The sequence below is a fragment of the Pseudorasbora parva genome, chromosome 9, assembly GCF_024679245.1.
Source record: "Pseudorasbora parva isolate DD20220531a chromosome 9, ASM2467924v1, whole genome shotgun sequence".
NCBI lineage: Eukaryota > Metazoa > Chordata > Actinopteri > Cypriniformes > Gobionidae > Pseudorasbora > Pseudorasbora parva.
The window spans coordinates 8,900,450-8,921,985 of NC_090180.1; the positions used below are offsets into that span (position 1 = coordinate 8,900,450).

General features: G+C 38.4%; 1 protein-coding gene across 1 annotated transcript in view; it reads right to left on the reverse strand.

Annotated features, from left to right (window-relative positions):
• Positions 1–14,207: 14,207 nt before the first annotated feature.
• pld1a (phospholipase D1a) overlaps positions 14,208–21,536 on the reverse strand; it is a 37,561-nt gene continuing 30,232 nt past the window's right edge. Inside the window, exons 23-26 of the mRNA XM_067453744.1 lie at positions 20,625–20,759; positions 19,436–19,589; positions 19,232–19,349; positions 14,208–16,041 (exon numbers count right to left, since the gene is read on the reverse strand). Of these exons, the coding sequence (XP_067309845.1) occupies positions 15,817–16,041; positions 19,232–19,349; positions 19,436–19,589; positions 20,625–20,759 (632 nt within the window). The 3' untranslated portion in view covers positions 14,208–15,816. The remainder of the gene's footprint in view (positions 16,042–19,231; positions 19,350–19,435; positions 19,590–20,624; positions 20,760–21,536) is intronic.

Sequence of the window (21,536 nt, forward strand, 5' to 3'; positions counted from 1 at the left end):
TTCAGCTGTGTGTTCGTTGTAAGAGGCCGATCACATGGATATGACTTTTGTGAGACAAAGTTATAGCGCCACCAACTGGCAGCAGGAAGTGTGTCACTTTCAAAATTGCTTTAAATCCCCATCTTATTTTCACCCGATTTACTTCAAACTTCATCAGTATAATGTCAAAACATAGCAGATATAGACATATGAATGGATTCCTGATTCTAGAAAAACTGTTGTCATGGCAACATGTCAAAATCTAATAATCTTTTTTGGTGTTTTTGAGACTCTTCAAATGCTTGAAATTGCATGAAACTCAACACACACATCAGACATGCTGTCCAGAAGATGCAAGCAAAGATTCAGAAACGGGCGTGGTAGAGGGGCTCAGTAGCGCCATCTTTTGTCCAAAGCGGGGGGTTAGTTTTATCTACATTCACCAAACTCGGTATATATATTGTACATTTTGAGCCGGACAACTTTCTAATTTACAGTCATTAGCTCTGACCAATAGGAAGTCAGATAATTTGGTTGGAAGATAACAAGAAGTCGAAAGCGAGCTCTGAGTTTTTACCTTCTCCTCAAAAGCGATTCATTCAATCTCCTCCAAACTCGGACAACATGAAGTAAATATACAGAAGATGCTAAAATGCGAACGGTTATTGGATATCTCAAACGGTGTTCCCTTAGCAAAAGCCTAAAAAACACAAAATAGGGACACACGTGCCTGGTTCATAAATAAGGCTATACTCCCACCTGCTGGTTATTCTATATATCACACTGTTGTTTTTTTTTTGTTTTTTTTCAACACTTATGCTCTCCCTTAAATGACCAGTAGAGGGCAATATTGTATAAGCTTTCAAGCAAAAAGCCTTGCCTCTGTGTGTGTGTGTGAATGGTTTTCTAGGCTGGTGGGGACTTAAACCTGAATGCACACAGACTCATGGGGACTTCCCAATGGGTACAAAAGCTAATAAATCAGACAGAATGAGTTACTTTGAAAATGTGAAAAAGCAGAAAGTTGTGTGATGGGTAGGTTTTGGGGTAGGAGCAGTGCAGGAGGACAGAATATATGGTTGTTACAGCATAAAAACCATTACATCTATGCTGAGTCCCCAAAAAGATAGTGAACCAGACGTGTGTGTGTGTGTGTGTGTGTGTGGAGAGAGAGGGAGGGGGGCTGATTTCTACCTTCAGCTTACTACTGAGTTACTTTGAAAATGTGAAAAAGCAGAAAGTTGTGTGATGGGTAGGTTTTGGGGTAGGAGCAGTGCAGGAGGACAGAATATATGGTTGTTACAGCATAAAAACCATTACATCTATGCTGAGTCCCCAAAAAGATAGTGAACCAGACGTGTGTGTGTGTGTGTGTGTGTGTGTGTGTGGAGAGAGAGGGAGGGGGGCTGATTTCTACCTTCAGCTTACTACTGTGTGTGTGTGTGTGTGTGTGTGTGTGTGTGTGTGTGTGTGTGTGTGTGTGTGTGTGTGTGTGTGTGTGTGTGTGTGTGTGTGGAGAGAGAGGGAGGGGGGCTGATTTCTACCTGCAGCTTACAACTGTGTGTCTGTATTGTATAAGTTTTGAAGCAAAATAAACTTGCCTGTGTGTGTGTGTGTGTGTGTGTGTGTGTGTGTGTGTGTGTGTGTGTGTGTGTGTGTGTGTGTGTGTGTGTGTGTGTGTGTGTGTGTGTGTGGTTTTCTAGCCTGTTGGGGACTTCAACCTGAATGCACACAGACTCATTGGGACTCGTGTCACTGTAGGGACCTAAACTGAGGTCCCAATGGGTACAGAAGCTTATAAATCATAGAGAATGAGTTCGTTTGAAAATGTAAAAATGCAGAAAGTTTTGTGTGATGGGTAGGTTTTGGGGCAGGGGCAGTGTAGGGGGACAGAATATATGGTTTGTACAGCATAAAAACCATTACGTCTATGAGTCCCCAGAAAGATAGTGAACCAGACATGAGTGTACGTATGCAAGTGTGTGTGTATGTGTGTGTGTGTGTGGAGGGGGGGATGGGCTGAGCTGATAAGGGCTGCCTGCAGCATTACTACTGTGTGTGTGTGTGTTTGTGTGTGTGTGTGTGTGTGTGTGTGTGTGTGTGTGTGTGTGTGTGTGTGTGTGTGTGTGTGTGTGTGTGTGTGTGAGAGAGTGTGTGTGTGGAGAGAGAGGGAGGGGGGCTGATTTCTACCTGCAGCTTACTACAGTGTGTCTGTATTGTATAAGTTTTGAAGCAAAATAAACTTGCCTGTGTGTGTGTGTGTGTGTGTGTGGGGGGGGGGGGGGGGTGTTGTGGATGGGGGATGGGGGATGGGCTGAGCTGATTTGAGTTTGCTCATAATTGAAAGTGACCTATTATATCCTAATACTTTTAATTGTTTGCTATAACATGGGCTTTAAAGAAGGTCATGTGCTGTGTTTGCAAAGATCAGTATGACACCTCTTTAAACTAATTATTTCACTGTAAAAATTATTTAGAAAAAAAGTTATCTGGTTGCCTTAAAATGTTGAGTTCATTGAAATTGAAATTTTGAGTTAATACAATGAAATTTTTTTGAGATTCGACAACCTTTATTAAAAGATTATTAAAAGATTTTTTAAGCATATTAGGTAATTGTGTGTTTTATTTCTGATGATGGAGTGAAACATGCCAAATAGTGCTATTTTCATGATTTATCACATTTTTTTATGTGGTTCAGATACAAAAATATTTTGAGTTTTTATTTATTAAACAAATTTCCTTCATTGTATCAACTCACATTTTTAATTTCAATAAACTTAAAATTTTAAGGCAACCAGGTTACTTAGTTTTTTAAGTTAAACCAACAAAAAACAACCAACATTTTTTACAGTGTTGTTGATAAAATTCAAATGGATAAAAAAAAAAAATTCACATGATTTTATAAAAGTGGCTGTTAATAATAAACTTCCATAAATTATATGCACGCATATTTCTCTTCCCTGACACTGATATTAAAATCATTGTTGCGGTCTCTGTGATTTGGCTTAATTTATTTTTTAAGAGAAGTGTAAGGATAATACAACTTCAGCATTTGGACAGTATTCTGCACTCATTTTGAAATTGACATTTGACATCATCTGACATAAAATTAATGAATAGAATGTAATTGATCTCAGAGATGTGAGTGTTGTGGTTCCTGGTCATAGCAGCACCAGTTGCTGCAGTTAATGAGGTGAATTCAAATTACTTTGACATAGTCCCTTTATTTATTTTCCATATTAAATGCCTATTGCCTGCTGTGCATAGTTAAGCTGATGCCACCGGGGTGGCGGTGCCCCCGGCTTGGGCCCGTCATCGCTGCTCGCAGCTTTAATTTAGACTGTATGTCTAATTTACTTGTTATTTATTCAGATTGTTATCAGAAATAATCTACTGTAGAGGTAACTTATTCCAGTTGCGTTTACACTTAGCATTAATATGCGATCATGTCAGTCAGGACACAGCGCGTTTACATTTGTTCACATCAAGTGGTCGCCAGCTGGATAACTGATTAGATTAATTTACCGTAAATTATTCAATTATGTAATAGATCACTGATCATATTTATTACAGAGTGTAAAACAACTTTCACTTTATCCTCTATTAAAGCTACAGTATGTAACTTTTCCGTCCGCTAGAGGGCGCCTATTCAAAACAAAGGCGTAGCTTGGATGCCGCCAGTTTGAGCTCAGAATCTTGGGACTTGTGGTCTTCACCTCACAGCTGGTGGAAAAGAATTGGGAATAGACTCAGATAAAAATCAGGTTTAATGGATGTGATTATTAATGTTACTGTAGTATGAAGCAGAGCAAGACCAAGCGGCAACCTCCCCCAGTTTCTGTTGAAGCTAATACGGAAGTAACTTAAACTGAAATTCATTGTCTGGCTCCATAAGGGAGCAGAATCTAATTGAGCCCCATGTTCAAATTCTGTACATTTTACAGCAGAAAAAAACATGTTCACATCCTGGTACAAATTGTTTTGGTCTATACGGCTAATTTTGCCCTTCATGACAACTGTGAGGGGGATAACTCATTCGTTTACTTTATATAAAGCCTTACATTTCTGCATAATTAAGGGCGTGGCCACTTTGATTGACAGGTGGATAGCCATTTATCCACTATTAGTCATCACGTCACCTCAGCTCCGCCCATGTCCCGCCTCTTTGCCCATTTTCTGTTATCCGGGCATGACACGCGATGAAGCGCTGGCAAGATGACAACGGCCAATAATCTATAAATTATTTAAATATTAAAATCTGCTCCAGTTACCACAGCTGTAGTTACAAACGTTCCTGCAGCCTATATGGCAACCGAGTCAGGGGGAGGGGGAGAAGGGATAGTGATTGCAGTACCAATTGTGGCCACAATCTTACATACACTTCCTTTAAATGTGACTGAAAGACAATGATCATGTTGTATATGCTTTAAAGGGACTTATTTGGCAGCTGTCGCTAGGGAACTGTATTTACACTAAATTACTCTGGTACCATTTCTGCCTGGATTTGGCCTACCCTAATTGAAAAGCTTCCCATACACACCCATTTTTTATGGTCTATGATACAGACATACAGTGGTCCAAAATGTTGGCGTCATTTTACAGGAAACCCTTTGAAGTTACATAAAACACTGCTAAAAGTGATAAACATGTAATTACAAGTTGTCTGAGCTGTAATAACACTTCTTTTTTTCCACTATTTTCTTGAATTTAGTGGAAACAGCCTAAACTGTCTGAAGGAACCTAAAGCACACAGGGCCTGAGTTAGACACTTTCAGAACTGAATTATTGTTATTATTTTCAAATCAATCAATAAGCATCTAAATGGGGGGGGGGGGGGGTATTACAGCTTTGGCAACATATACTTACATGTGTATCACTTTTAGCAGTGTTTAATGTAACTTCAAAGGGTTTCCTGTAAAATGACACCAACATTTTGAACTTAGACCACTGTATGTAAGGGAAGCTTTTCAATTTGGATAGGTCAAATCCATGCCTACCAAATCCAAATCCAAAAAAATGGTCCTAGATCTTAATAGGTTAAAGCACCTTTAAAAAGAATAAACCGGATTATATAATACATGCTGTAGGTCTATACAAATGAATCAAGCTGAATACGTTCTCAGGAATAGCGTCATAGCCCTAGCTTCCCTTAAGCAGTTAATAACTGCCTTATGGTTCTTCTTTGGAACTCTGAAAAGAATTTAAAAGCCTTGTTACCTGGCAGATCTGCATGGCTGTGAGCAGTAAATCGAACTGACATTGCTTTAAGGCACATTCTGTTTACCCCAACAACAGTTTCCAAGCCATGTAAGAAATGAATGAGATATAACCAGCAGTCTGAACGATGATAACATCAAAAATACGTCACACCTCTGCATTTGATGTATAACTGTGGTTTAACTCGTTGTTTTCCAGCATAAACATGTAAATAAAAAAAGATTTCATTATCTTTTGAAGAAGTGTAACAAGAAATGCTAAATGAAAACCTCCCTGTTTATGTGTCTGATCTTATAAGTTTTATATAAATTATACACTATATCAAATATTTCACTGAATAAAAATACAAAACTTGGGTTTGCAAGTAATAGTAAAGCACTCTTAATAATATAGGTCACTTTCTCTTATTTTAATCTATTGTTGTTTCTATTTGAAGGAACACTCATCCAATTACCCTCATTTTCATCTGAAATACTGCAGTCTGCCACGACCACTGCAATTCAGCCGAACGTTTGTGTTTCCTTGGAAACTTGACCTAGCCCGTAATTGCTTAATCCACTTCTTAGGAACTCAAATCCCTTTTCATATTCTTCCTCCCTCAACAGTGCTAGGACATGATTTCTTTCCATTTTCATAGAAGTAAAGCATGCATATCAAGAGAAAAATCACATTCATTCTTGGCTGAAATTAGAGGACAGAGTCTGTCATTCAGATAAATCGTGTGTAAAAACCTGTTTCCAGCCTGTTTCACTGATGCTGTAAAATAAAGTGTGTTGTTGCTACAGTATGACTGGCTTGGTAAACAACACTGATAATGATGAATATGTATTACTTCAAAAGATCACATAAATAGAGCACTCTGCTTCTCATCTAATAAGTCTGTATTCTATGGATTCCTTTTTTTGTTGCCTATTCAAAACAGCTGCTCTACAACGACTGGACACAAGTGTAACAACGTTATTTAGCATGCAAGGCTCTTCAAGAGGGTGTTTCAAGGTCAAAGGTCACAGTTTGCTATAAATGTCAGCAAAGCGCTAGCCAGATGAGAGTCCCTCGCTGGGTTTTGATGAAAGCTGATCATTTCTTGATGCCAAAATCTGTTTAAACAGTATGACTTTTCAAATTATTTATATATTTGTGTCCCCGTTTTTGTATTTATGTCTTTTTAATGCCTTCAGTTTAGAGTTAAACAGGCCGGATTCAGTGCACCAAGGGGACATTTTTCATTTATCCATTTGTAGATGCTTTAATCCAAATTGACTCACAAAGAGGAGTACTACAATAAAAGCAGTTCATTTATTTGCAAGTCCACCAGCTTGTGCCAAATAGCCATGGAATAAACTACCCGGGCCGTCGCCTCCTAGTGGCAGCATGCTGCAAGGTGACATAAAAGGGCATATTTTAGACACTTCAAATTCACTTAGCTGTTAACCTAATGTGAGATGGAAAGTGCCTTCCTGTGCAATGTGTTTGATTAAAAACCTTTATCTGAAGTTGCATTTGAAGGAAGAACAATATTCCTGAATATTCCAGAAGGTTACATACCGTGTGAAATCTGTGCAGGGAGTGTGTAACAGGTTATGCAATAATTTGTTGCGCAATCGGTGCCCCAAAGGTGCTTCTTCCGTAGAAATTCACTTTCCATATATACCTGAATAAGGAGACAGTTTTTTTTGTGCTATTTTGCTATAATGTCAGTTATAGAATAAAAGGAAATCAGGGTTTTGTTAAATAGCAATCAAGTGTGAATAGAAAGAGCATTTGGTCAATCCACGAACAACAAGGACGCCTTTCAGCTCCACGTGATGGAGTGAAAGAGCTTTTTATGGCCAAATGTGCATAATCCTTTAGCCAGCAAAACATACAATGTGTGCACTGATGATACAGAAGAGTGATTTGTGCTGGTCCGAGAAGAAAGAGATTCCATATAACAGAGAGTCTGAAGAATCCTAGTCAATGGGGCATGAGATATCCGCATGTCTCTTCAACACATCAGCTCAACTCAAAGCCTGACTCAGTGCAGTTTCCATGTACACTTACTGAGTACTGACTGCAAATTTTGGGGATTTTTCCATTGTACAGTCATGCATTTGTGGACAACAAAGTATGACCGACTACTAACAGTAGTTGTCAAATATGCCTAAATGTTAAAGCAAATTCTGCAGGTCAAAATATAATTATGCACACACACACACACGCACGCACGCACATGTCGCACGCACACACACACACACACACACACACACACACACACACACACACACACACACACACACACACACACACACACACACACACACACACACACACACACACACACACACACACACACACACACAGTATATACATATATACAGTGCATCCAGAAATTATTAACAGCGTTTCACTTTTTCCACATTTTGTTATGTTACAGCCTTATTCCTTATTCCTAAAAAAATCTACAGACAATACCCCAAAAGGTAAACATGAAAGAAATTTGTTTGAAATCTTTACAAATTTATAAAAAATAAACAACAAAATCACATTTACATATAGGTATTCACAGCCTTTGCTCATTAACTAACACTTTTGCCTCAATAAACTCCTAATTACGGTTTATTAATACTTATTAGGCCTAGTAAATTTTGGTATTGGATAGGATTAAGGGATGGTCATGCAGAACAAAGAATTACTAAAGTACTAAAAAGCCAATATCCTAGTAATGTGCATGCTAATAAGCAACTAGTTATAATAGTGAGAATTGGACCCTAAACTAAAGTGTATATATTAAAATTATTTAAAAAAAAAATGTTAAATCAACTTTGCCAAGTAAGCCTTCCCATGCTTATTTAATTTTAATTTATCTGCTTAATCCAGAGCAGTTTGTCTGTTTTCTTAGCGAGATCTGGCAGCTAATATTCAAGGACACACCTTAGTAGTTTCTCACAGATTTTTATTTTGTAACTAAGCATGAGCAACAGCTTTTATTTTTTGTCAATGTACAGATTTTGTCCCTTAACACCTTCAAAACAAGGCACTATTCACAAGCTCGATCACTTTCCTCGACTTGCAGGATGATGAAATAATAAAATAGCGACATATTCGCCACCATTCCCTTCTTTTTGTTTCACATATTGCGTGTTGCTCGTGTCGATGCAGTTCAACCATTAGAGTTACACAAATTTCAAGCTGCAATGGCACACTGCAGTCGGCTTCTGTATTCAGCAGCGTCAGTATGCAGCACTTAGCTCTTGGCAGTGGGCCCTCAGGGACACATCTATAGGTGATATCTACCGTAGGCAGCATGTACAGCCCAGAATCTGCTACGGTCTTGATGTGCCCTTTCAGACTGTTCACTAATGACAGTGACAAATGCAGCTGCTTTAGACTCGACTCTTAGGATCGATTCCTGTCCATGAAGAGTCTGTTCGGATTAGATAGGTAAAGAGTTGCTATATAAAAAAACTTACATTAGCAGTTCTGTTGGCAGAGTGTATCTCTGCTTGGGGATAAGAGCTATACTCAAAGCAATGTCAAATTTATTTACAGTACACCGCTCACAGTGTATGTTTCTGGATTGTAGTCCACCAGGTGGCGCTGTGAGTAGCCTAATTAACTCAATGGTGGTCAAAACGGAAAATGCCACCAAAGTATGGCAATTGATCTTGAGATGTCCACCACAAAACAGTCAGATGCTAAGATTATTATTACTGAATATATAGCCTACCTTAAATTCTGTGTGTTGCTTTTGTAAGGCTGTATTTGCCGCTTTTATTGCACTTTTTGTCATTTTAGAAGTTTGGTAACCTATATTATTTTTAATGAAAAGAGCAGTAGATACATCTAAACAATTGTGTGTTCTACATCGGAAAGCAAATCATAACGTTTGGAACAACGTGAGGGTGAGTAAATGATGACTAAAGTTTGCTGAAAGTAATGATCAGAAAATAAGTGTTTGGGACCATTTCATGATCATAATACAACATAATATCCCTTTTTCTAAGCCATATAATCTAATACAAAATGTCATCCAAAAATGTATTATGTAATATTCTTGTTTAGGCTACTTCTTAACAGTCACATCTTTAAAAACCACTGTAATTATAGGTTATACGTTTATTGTTTGTAACTTGTTGACACATTCCACTGTCTCATGTGAAGCACAAACAGCATCAGGCAGTTATTCAGGAATGATGTGTGATATCTTCATATAAAAATCCTTTCTGATCACCTGCTAAGCTTAGCATTATCTGCATTACTTCTTTGGGAAAATTGTTTTGTAATAATAGGTTGTGAAAGGGAACATTCTCTCCGCTGTCAGGTGTGTCATTCTGGCCTCTGGCTGTATGGAAGTAAAACTGTGCCACTGGATTTTGAATTCAAATTTTTAGCACTGAATTTTGTTACATCGAATTTTTAACACTGAATTTTATTTTGCATCTAAATCAGACTTTGAATTTTAAAAGCCATCGAATTTCTAGCTGTTTTTTTTTTGCCTATGACATTTTTTCAATGTTTTAAAAAAATTCAGTGTAAAAAGAAATTCAACGTCTCAAAAAATTCAGTGTAAAAAAATTCAATGTCTCAAAAGATTCAGTGTAAAAAAATTCAACGTCTCAAAATATTCAGTGTAAAATAATTCAACGTCTCAAAAAATTCAGTGTAAAAATATTCAGAGTCAACATCCGGGTAACCAAGGAGAAGCAATCGATCCCTGTATCAAATCATCCAACATCCAGCCAATCATTTACGCTCCATTGGTCATGAGTAAACTCACTGAAGCGCCATCGTGTGTGTTCTGAGCCATGCTGCTGAGCTCTGGAGCTCACCTGAAGTGAACTTCCCCCCCAGTGCCGTTTCTAGGCATAGTCAAACTAGGCGGTCGCCTAGGGCGCCAACAGCTGGGGGGCGTCAATGAGTCCCCGCCCCAACAAGATTTTTTAGTTATTTCATATATATTTTATTATTAATATTTCGTACTTTTGCTATTTCAAGGCATTATGATTAGTTGCGATTATTGGAGTGAAGTCGCAATGGTGATAGTGGAGCTGCTGTAATGAAATGAGATCATGTAGAGGGCGGCAGGGAACGTCGTCATCCGTGGCGTTGTAACGCTTGTGTCCGAGTGAAAAATGCGGATAGCTCACTTAATGTAACTGGAGTGGATGCAAACACGGAGGCGATTAACATCAAACAGATCGCACTTTATTCCCCGCTGAACTCTCATCACAAACTCCCTTTCCGTCCACAGCATTACTTAATAAAACAAAATAACTGTTAGCAACAGAAAACTGTTAGCAACAGAAAACAGAAAATAATCCCCACACATGGGAGCTCAAGACTCAGTGCGCACATACACAAAATGCAGACTTCGTTTGCAGGGAGCGCGCGCAACTCTTAAAGGGGCCACACTATATTTCTACTCGTTACAGCGTGCTTTAGTTTCATCATCATGAAAAGGTCAAAGCCATCAGGGGCTCAGTATCGTAAAAAGAAAGCGAAATATACTGGTATAGCCTACTTATTGGTTACTTGTTCTCTACTAAGCTGGTCCCTCTATCATAACGTTGAGCAAAACATTACACTGAATATTAGTACTGGACGGACCACACGCCATGCTCATTTCAGGTGCAGAACATTATAGCAGTTCATTTGAATATTTTTTTTTTTACATCAGAGATAGCTGTTTAGTGTAAATTGATCAAGTAGGCTAATACTGTCATAACCATGGGCGTCACTAGGCCCTTTTTTATGAACTTATGCATCAGCCCCCCCTAAAAAAATATGTGATTAACCTTTAAAACATGAAACTGGCGCAAGGCTTCGGCTACGGCTTCGTCCCGTCTTTTAGTCTTTGTGTCACTCACTGTGTTCTTCAATCCGCAGCGGTGCCAAGTGACATGGTTTTCAAGCTATTGTTATCTAATTTTTTGGCCTTCAGAACATCTTAAAATACACATATGTAGATCATAGAAATCAAAATTTTCTCGGGGGAGCATGCCCCCGAACCCCCCAACATCTGTGATCTCAGAGATAATAAACCTAGCTACATTATTCGATTAATGCATGTACAATATGCCCATGAAATAAGGAAGTCATATTTACTTAATAAGTTGTAGTTTTAAAAAAAAACAGGGGGGGGGGGGGGGGGGGGGGTGCAACATATGAATCTCGCCTAGGGTGCCAGAAAGGCTAGAAACGGCCCTGTTCCCCGCCTTCCTGTTTCAGCGTCACATGACCAATTGAGCGTAAATGATTGGCTGGATGTTGGATGATTTGATACAGGGATCGATTGCTTCTCCTTGGTTACCCGGATGTTGACTCTGAATATTTTTACACTGAATTTTTTGAGACGTTGAATTATTTTACACTGAATATTTTGAGACGTTGAATTTTTTTACACTGAATCTTTTGAGACATTGAATTTTTTTACACTGAATTTTTTGAGACGTTGAATTTCTTTTTACACTGAATTTTTTTAAAACATTGAAAAAATGTCATAGGCAAAAAAAAAACAGTACTAGAAATTCGATGGCTTTTAAAATTCAAAGTCTGATTTAGATGCAAAATAAAATTCAGTGTTAAAAATTCGATGTAAAAAAATTCAGTGCTAAAAATTAGAATTCAAAATCCAGTGGCACAGTTTTACTTCCATAGCTGTAACTGTGAACTGTGATACAGTTTTAAAATGTTACAGTAAACTACAACTGAGGGGAGACACTGCAAACTGTGTGAAGCTACATTGAGTCTCTGGAGACCAACAAGTACACAAGTGGGTGGTTGGATTTAATTGATAGGATTGAAAGATTTTGTCATTTGTCTCAGGACAAGATAATATGAGCTTTCAATTTCAGAAAATATGATAAAAACTGTAGATGATATGTATATACCCCACCACTGTGTATATATGTATATACACTAAACAAAACTTTAAACGCAACCCCCCCCCCACCCATTTTCCATGAGCTGAACTCATGAAGACCTTTTGTCTGTTTTCTATGTATTTTTCTGTTTTCATCTGTGCAATAATCATGCTATATAATCAGCATCTTGATATGCCACACCTGTGAGGTGGATGTATTGTCCCTGAAAAGGAGAAGTGCTCACTAACTTATTTAGACAGATTTGTGAACAATATTTGAGAGAAATATAGGCCTTTTGTGTACATAGAAAAACTCTTAGATCTTTGAGTTCAAATCATTCAAAATGAGGGCAAAAAAAAAAGGTTGTGTTTATCATTTTGTTCAGTGTATCTATACATCCACTCACCAGCCACGTTTTAAGGCACACCTTGCTAGTACTAGGTTGGATGGACCCACTTTTGCCTTCAGAACTTATTTAATTTTGAATCATCGATTCAACAGGGTGCTGAAGACATTCATCAGTGATTTAGATCCATATTGACATGATAGTATAGCGCGATTGCTGCAGATTTATTGGCTGCACATCCATGCAAATCTTCTGTTTCACCACATCCCAAAGGTGCTCTGTTGGTTTGAGATCTCGGACCAGTTGCATAAACATAGCCATTATGTTAAAAAGTGTCTTAAGATCTAGTGTGATGACCCACTAGCACTTAATCAAGGGACAAAAAGAAAGCAAAAATAAATAAAATAAAAATAAATTCTGATTACTAACTTGTAATACTAGTCTTAGCAGTGTATGCCACAGGCCCACAAGATTGTGGAGGCAATTTGAATATAGTGACCTACTTATGTTCAAGAAACCAGTTTGTGATCATTTGCACTTTGTGATACCCGTCATCCTGCTGGCCATCAGATGATGTGTACACTGTGGTCAAAAAGGTCAGCAGCAATACTAGGTTGTGTTGTAGCATTGAAATGTTCAATTGGTACTAAGATGCTCAAAGTGTGCCAAGAAAATATCCTCAGTTATGTTATGTCTAAAATGCAAGGTGCTCCATATTACATTATAACTTCTCGTTTGTTCAAGTGTTTATAAAAGCAACATCATACTGTCAGCCATGCTGTTTGTCTGAATATCAACACTTGTGTGATTTTGCTTAATTAGAAAGCTTCTAGACTATACAAATCTTTAAACTATCACCACAGACTTCAATAGTAAAACTGTATTTGTTTATATTATAAGAATAATGAGCAGTGCAAAAATGTATAATTAACATATGGACTTCGCATACTTGTGAACATCAATGCAAATTTGCCAGAGAATGCTTTTCTCATTTCAGAAGAGGACAATCTGTTTAATGAGCCATTTCACAATACCAGAAAACTACAGTACACAGTAATTGAGACAATGATCCTGTTTTCAAATGACACATATGGTTAGTGAGGCATGACAGCTCATGAGGAAATAGCTCTTGAAGAAACTAAATGCTTAAGGTCTGGATGTGTTGAACAGCTGGAGGCTTTTAGACCAATGATAAGAAGGCATTAAGGTCACCAAGATAATTTATCAACTCTTTTCACTCTTGATTTCAATATCTCAGAACATGATTCCACTCAGAGGATGTCATTAATGTTGGCCGCTCTCAATCAGGTGTCTCCTCCAATGAGGCGCGTTTGGTGACGAGCCAGTGGCCAGATTTGCATTTAAATTGCTTCATAATGACCGCGTATCAAGACTTCCAGGTTTGGGCGCAGATCAGAGCCAGTTCCCCTGCGAAATGACAACGTTAAAACTAATGTTCACAAGGATACAACTCATATATTTAAACCTCTGCCCCAGCCGCTCGTGCCTAAAGGGCATGTTTTGATTGGATTTTGGTGTTAAAATGAAAAGACAGACAACATTAGAATATGATTTAAGATCAGCTATTGCAGTAAAACACCCCAAGGAAACCACTCACAAAACTTTTTTCTTCAAAGTTTTTGGATTTATTTGAAACTTTAGTCCAAATTTCTGTACAAATGAATTATCGAAAAGGAGCCAGGGCTAAATACACCTTGCTGTCAAATTCATAATTAATATAACTAGAAAAGGTGACACAGGAGATGTTATTCAACCGGGTTTGGCTTTGCTACAATTCAGAAAAGATGCAACAAGTTTGATATAGTGATGCATATAGTGATATTGTGAAACATGTTCAAGAAAAAAAGCAAAAATACATTCTTATCTCTTAAATTTTAACATAATTGCATTGCCAACATTAAATATAAAATCAATATGGACCCCATTTACTTTCTCAGTGCATATTCCAGATCTATTTATGAACGACTCAGCTGTGCATTTTATACTTCACAGGAGAAAAAAAAGTTTGTATTTAGGAATTATTTCAGTGAAACCACCATTATGGTTTATAACGCACATTGTTCGCCACATTAGATGCAAATATTCACACACACCACTCCAAAAGGTAAGGGTCAGTAAGATTAATTTTTTTTATTTAATTTTTTTAAATAAATTCTTGTATTCAGCAGGGTAGCATTCAATTGATCAAAAGTGACAGTTAAGACATTTATACGGTTACATAAGATTTATTTCAAATAAACATTTGAATCCTGAAAAAAAGGATCATAATTTCCACAAAAATATTAACCAACACAACTGTTTTCAACAAGAAAGAAATGTTTCTTGAGTACAAAATCAGCATATCAGAATGATTTCTGAAGGATCATGTGACACTGAAAACTAGAGTAATGATGCTGAAAATTCAGCTTTGCATCACAGGAATAAATTACATTTTAAAATGTATTAAAATAGAAACCCTATTTTTGATTAAATAAATTAAGCCTATGCGAGCATAAGAGATTAAAAGAATCGTACCGACCCCAAACTTTGAATGGCAGTGTATTCCCATACAGTACTCTTTATTTGAGGGAAGAAAATAAAAATTAAAATTTTTTAAAATTCACAAAAACTAAAATTGGTTAAAATAATTGCAGAAAACGGCTGACATGATTATATTCAAACACCAAGGGACAACGTGAAAATGGCAACAAGCCCTGAAAATCGGCCTGTGCCACATTTGTGAAGGGGACGATGTAGAATTGGACGCCCGACGTTGATGTTTGGAGTTGAGAAGCAACAATTTCCTTCAGTTACTCAGCACTTTAATTCACAGACAGATTGTCTGCTCTCCCCAGAGTGCTGACACGTAGACACAGGCAGTGAGGCTGGACAGTAAAAGCCTCTGCAGACTCGGCCTAAGAGCAGGTTCACCAGACAGAAAACACTCATCACTATACTCAGCCTGTCATGGATGCGTTTCCACTGGGGACGCCGTGCTGAAGAATGGGCCGCGGTGATAAAATTATATCTGACAGGGCTTCCACTCTCCATTTTGCCCTTCATTTTGAGTGGTGCCTCTACAAATGAGCCAGCTCTAGCAATAAAAATCAAATGTACGTTAGAATCATATTATTTATTTAAAAGCCCTTCTGTTTGGCATCTCAAAAAGGCGACATAATAGTAAAGTAAAATAATATGTTCTGATAATCACTGCTTATAAAATATCATTATGTACATTTATAACATTAATGAAAGGTAAAAAACCATATGGAGCTCTCCATTTCTTCCATGACAAAGGACAGACAGTTTGTCTTAATATCCTTTGCTCCTTCATGTCGTTTCACGAACAAAGTTTTGTCTGCCACAGCGGTGTTTTGCATCCCCTTCGTGCTGGGAGCAGATCATCTTCTCAGTGGTTCTGATTTGGTGCCATCAGGTCCAGATCTCTGTGGGCACCATGGCTTCTTTGGTGCCTACTGAGGGCATGAGGTTCTCCTCACAGAGGAAGTCCAGTGGGAACTGGACCAGGAAGCCTCTAATCTTCTTCAGTAGCTCTTGAGCTTTAACTGGGTCCTCTTTATCGAGACCTGGTTTGGACTGGAAACTCAAGAGCTCCTGTTTGTTCCTCACCAGACTGGAGGGCAGACAGCGGAAAACCTGCAACGCCACCACAACAAAAGTCATTTTTATGGTCATGGCTTCTTTTTTTTTCTTGGCAAATGTGCACCAGAGTTGTTATTGTTAAATAAAACAATTCAAAACATTTGTTACCTGAAATAAAGCTACAATTTTGTTTTGTTTTAAGTTATGGAGTGGAAACCTAGCACCTTTAAAGCAACACTAGGTCACTTTTGGCACTCTAGCAGTTAATTAAAAACTGCATGCGTCTTGCAGAAGAACATTGTAGCTGGAGCTACTTTGTTTATGTCTATGAAGAGTCATGCAGGGACTGTGCTACTCCGTTGTGTGTACTGACTAAACATGAAACTTACAGAGTGTGGTTTTAGCGCTAGGAGGCTGCTTGGGTATCAGCAGCAGTAGAATTTGTCAGATTAAAAGTTGTTCTACCACTGAAATACAGGTCCTTCTCAAAAAAATTGCATATTGTGATAAAGTTCATTATTTTCCATAATGTAATGATAAGAATTAAACGTTCATATATTTTAGATTCGTTGCAGACCAACTGAAATATTTCAGGTATTTAATTGTTTTAATACTGATGATTTTGGCATACAGCTCATGAAAACCCAAAATTCTTGTCTCAAAAAATTAGCATATCATGAAAAGGTTCTCTAAACAAGCTATTAACCTAATCATCTGAATCAACTAATTAACTCTAAACACCTGCAAAAGATTCCTGAGGCTTTTAAAAACTCACAGCCTGGTTCATTTCTCAAAACCGCAATCATGGGTAAGACTGCCGACCCGACCCTGTCCAGAAGGCCATCATTGACACCCTCAAGCGAGAGGGTGAGACACAGAAAGAAATTTTTGAACGAATAGGCTGTTCCCAGAGTGCTGTATTAAGGTCCCTCAGTGGGAAGTCTGTGGGAAGGAAAAAGTGTGGCAAAAAACGCTGCACAACGAGAAGTGGTGGCCGGACCCTGAAGAAGATTGTGGAGAAGGACAGATTCTAGACCTTGGGGGACCTGCGGAAGCAGTGGACAGAGTCTGGAGTAGAAACATCCAAAGCCACCGTGCACAGGCGTGTGCAGGAAATGGGCTACAGGTGCCGCATTCCCCAGGTCAAGCCACTTTTGAACCAGAAACAGCGGCAGAAACGCCTGACCTGGGCTACAGAGAAGCAGCACTGGACTGTTGCTCAAATTTTGCATGTCATTCAGAAATCAAGGTGCCAGAGTCTGGAGGAAGACTGGGGAGAAGGAAATGCCAAAATGCCTGAAGTCCAGTGTCAAGTCCCCACAGTCAGTGATGGTCTGGGGTGCCATGTCAGCTGCTGCTGTTGGTCCACTGTGTTTTTATCAAGGGCAGGGTCAATGTAGCTAGCTATCAGGAGATTTTGGAGCACTTCATGCTTCCATCTGCTGAAAATCTTTATGGAGAGGAAGATTTTGTTTTTCAGCACGACCTGGCACCTGCTCACAGTGCCAAAACCACTGGTAAATGGTTTACTGACCATGGTATTACTGTGCTCAATTGGCCTGCAAACTCTCCTGACCTGAACCCCATAGAGAATCTGTGGGATATTGTGAAGAGAAAGTTGAGAGACGCAAGACCCAACACTCTGGATCAGCATAAGGCCGCTATCGAAGCATCCTGGGCCTCCATAACACCTCAGCAGTGCCACAGGCTGATCGCCTCCATGCCACGCCGCATTGAAGCAGTCATTTCTGCAAAAGGATTCCCGACCAAGTATTGAGTGCATAACTGAACATAATTATTTGAAGTTTTGACTTTTTTGTATTAAAAGCACTTTTCTTTTATTGGTCGGAAGAAATATGCAATTTTTTTGAGAATTTAATTTTGGGTTTTCATGAGCTGTATGCCAAAATCATCAGTATTAAAAAAATAAAAGACCTGAAATATTTCAGTTGGTGTGCAATGAATCTAAAATATATGAAAGTTAAATTTTTTTCATTACATTATGGAAAATAATGAACTTTATCACAATATGCTAATTATTTGAGAAGGACCTGTAATTTTAGAGACATTATTTTAAAGGTCGAAAAACTACAGTGTTGCTTTAAAGGTGAGGTAAGTGTTATTACAAAACGGACTTGGGCCGTGTCCAAAAACAAACAGCAGGTAAGGGGCGTGTCTAATAATGATGGTGAAAAGAGAGTGAGCGCTTGCTCAATCCACGTCATTATTAAAAAAACACGAGTCACACATAACGAACATCAGCTGAGAACTAATATTTGCTGGCTTTTGATTGAATATGCTTGTGTCATGTTCGCTTGTTTGTCCATTTGCAATCGTATTGTCGTTCACTTCAGCGATGAAAAAGACCCGTTCATTTCCACACCGTATGGAGCATCTAAATCTCCTAACTGTCTGTTTCAAGATCAGCTCACAAAATGTGTGTGACAAGTAAGATACTATACACCTAAAATATGTTTCCTCTTTTCATGATCTATATAACTCTAATCTGGTCATAATTGTAATATGTCTTCAGTTGGGCTGTCGTGCTTGTGTACTATCGAGTTGTTCATGAGAACAGTTTGTGTTTTTGTGATCGCTATAACTCTAATCTGGTCATAATTGTAATATGTCGTCAGTTGGACTGTCGTGCTTGTGTACTATCGAGTTGTTCATGAGAACGGTTTGTGTTTTTGTGATGGAAGGGGTGACTTTTTCATTGAATATTCAACCTGGATTAGTAACACACAGATCCTGCCATAGTCGATGCCTGGGTTATGTATGTGTGGGGCGAAGCTATCATATAGGGGCGAGACCCTTTTGGGGGAAGGGCCTTGTTTGTTTTGGTGATTTGAAATATTAACAACGGTTACCAGAAAGCATTTACCCCACCTTTAGGGAGCCAACTAAAGCTTCCTAATTGTATTTGTATTGTAGTTGTGTGGCTGTCTGATGTATGTGTGTGAGGCATTTACTTAAATTGCCAGCCTACAATGGTGGTTTGGAATAAGAATCTCTCAATCCATTAGGCCTCATTATTACTGGCCTGTCATGATGCTGCCAAACAGCCAACTGAGCCTGAGAGCTTCAGTGGTGATTGAGAGCAATACCTATCTGACAAATGACCAAGCAACACCTCTAAATCATAATTCAAATGTTCCATGTAATAGGAAGATGGAAAGTAGCCATCATTAATTCCATTACATGCCCAGGATTGAGTGGAGAAGACACAAGAAATCACACGGACCTTCTCATAGATGGTGGCGTTTCGACCCGAGGTGCTCATCCAGACGTCTTTGTAGAATCCGTTACTGATGGGGTCACTGACATCAATGGTTGGATCAGTAAAGGCACCGAGAATGGTTCTGGTTTATGGAAAGACAAAGACTTTTAGCTGTGATTCAGTTGTGTTGCTAACACTGGGATGGATGGACTTTCCATCAGCTCTTACTTGAAGCACTCCAGTCTGAGCTGCAGAGCAAACTTGCCAGCCTGGTACTCTTGACCGTCCATCACCGAAGCTGTTGTTTCAGAGTCCTCAAAGATCACAGCTACCTCGCTGTCCCTCTTCCCCAACATGCTGCGGTCGTTGATGTTGGCAGAGCCTGGGGAAAAAATGTATTAAAAAGAGAAGAAAAAGAACAAACATAACTAGACTATGTTTATGAGGATGACCCTACAAATAAAGCAGTTTAATATTTGACAAAGATTCTTGGTCAAACTTTCAAGTATATCCATTAATATGCCTAGTATCATATAAAGCAAAACAATTCTGAGCTGTATCATACATTGCAATAACCATGAAAAAGACAATGTGCTTGACTGTCGCCGGGTTTGCTGAAAGGCATCGCACACTGATCATGACTCGCTTAGTTTAAAATATCAAGACAAATAATAATCACAGACAAGAAAACAAGATTTTTTTTTTAATACTCTGCGATTCAATTTGATTTATTGTTTTATAAGTGATTGGATCTTGAGGCATTTAATTTAATAGCACACAAATCGTCCACCTACAGAATGAGAGATAACTCAATTTCAGGATGCGGCTAAATGTTCCCATCTGCCTCCTTCTGATCTATGGCTTTCCTCATTGGATTTCTTCTATCTTCTGCAGAAATCTAAAGCTTTATCTGAAATGACAACTCACTTATTTTTTATGAGTTTCTTCCGCTCCTCATACAAAGTATTATTTGAACTTTTTTTACAGATGTGATATGTCTTTCAGTCAAGAAAACAGAGGCATGATGATAGGGCTTAGCTTAGGTCTGCCGAGCAAATATCAATACTGCACATCTGGCAGTGCAGTCATGTGTAAAATACACAGACCACAATGTTTTCCTCATTAAAACTCACTTCTTTTGGACACAAAAGTCTGTTGACCTCATTCCAAATACACTATTTTATGTGAATGAGTGGACAGAAGCAAAAAACAGCTATTTAGCTGCCAGATGAACGATTATATGGCCTCTTGGGCCTTACCATATACTTCAAAATCAAATGATGTACCACAGTGTACCACAAGGGGGAGTATAAGGCTCTCGCCGCTCAGCAAGTTGCTCAACATTTGAGCATTAAAAACACTCCTATTATTTGTTTCCGGATAACTGTAATGGATAACTGTAATAATGTAAACCTACCAATAATGACAGTGTTGTCATCAGCGATGAGTAACTTGCTATGAACATAGATGAGTTCAGACACCAGTCTGCCCTCTAGCTCTGCATGAGTTCTCAGACCACAAATCGAGATGTAGTTCATCCATTGGTCATCCACTGTTGGGGTGTAAAGAGAGAATCGGGTGAAATTCCGACTGCCTAGAAAAAGCAACACTGACCACAAAACACTGGGGGAAAACACTGCCCAGAATGAGCCATTTAGATTTTTGGTCCCACTTTATATTAAGTGGCTTTAACTGTACGCATAAAAAAGTACATTGGCTGCATTGTGTTCCTTGTATTGCAAAAAGGTGGGATATACGGGTAAGGTTAGACAGGTTTGGTGGTATCTGGTATGGGCTGGTTTAAGGGAGGGTAAAAGGGAAGGGTCAACAGTGTAATTATAGATGTAATTTCAGAAATTAATTATAGCTGTAATTGTATGCAGGTATTTCTTAAAATATAAGTTCAATGTAAAACATGTATTCACAATAAGTGCATTGTGTCAAATGATTACTTGAAATGTTATAGTAGAGTTAAAGCCCCTTAATATAAAGCTGGACCAACTTGGTCATGATTTAATGAATTATTAGCTTTTAAATCAACTCAAAAACCACAGTTTGAGAAAACCTGTCCCATGTAGTAGGAGAAGACCTCCAACTCAACTATGAATGCATTTGTTCATTTTTTTCACCACAAAAAAATTGCCCTCCAATAAATAAAAAAGCATCATATATATATACATTCATTTGGACAACTTTAAAAGGTGATTTTCTCAATATTTAGATATTGTACCCTCAGATTCTAGATTTTCAAATAGTTGTATCTCTGCCAAAAACCCTACATAAATTGGAAAGCTTATCTATTCAGTTTTCAGATGATGTATAAATCTCG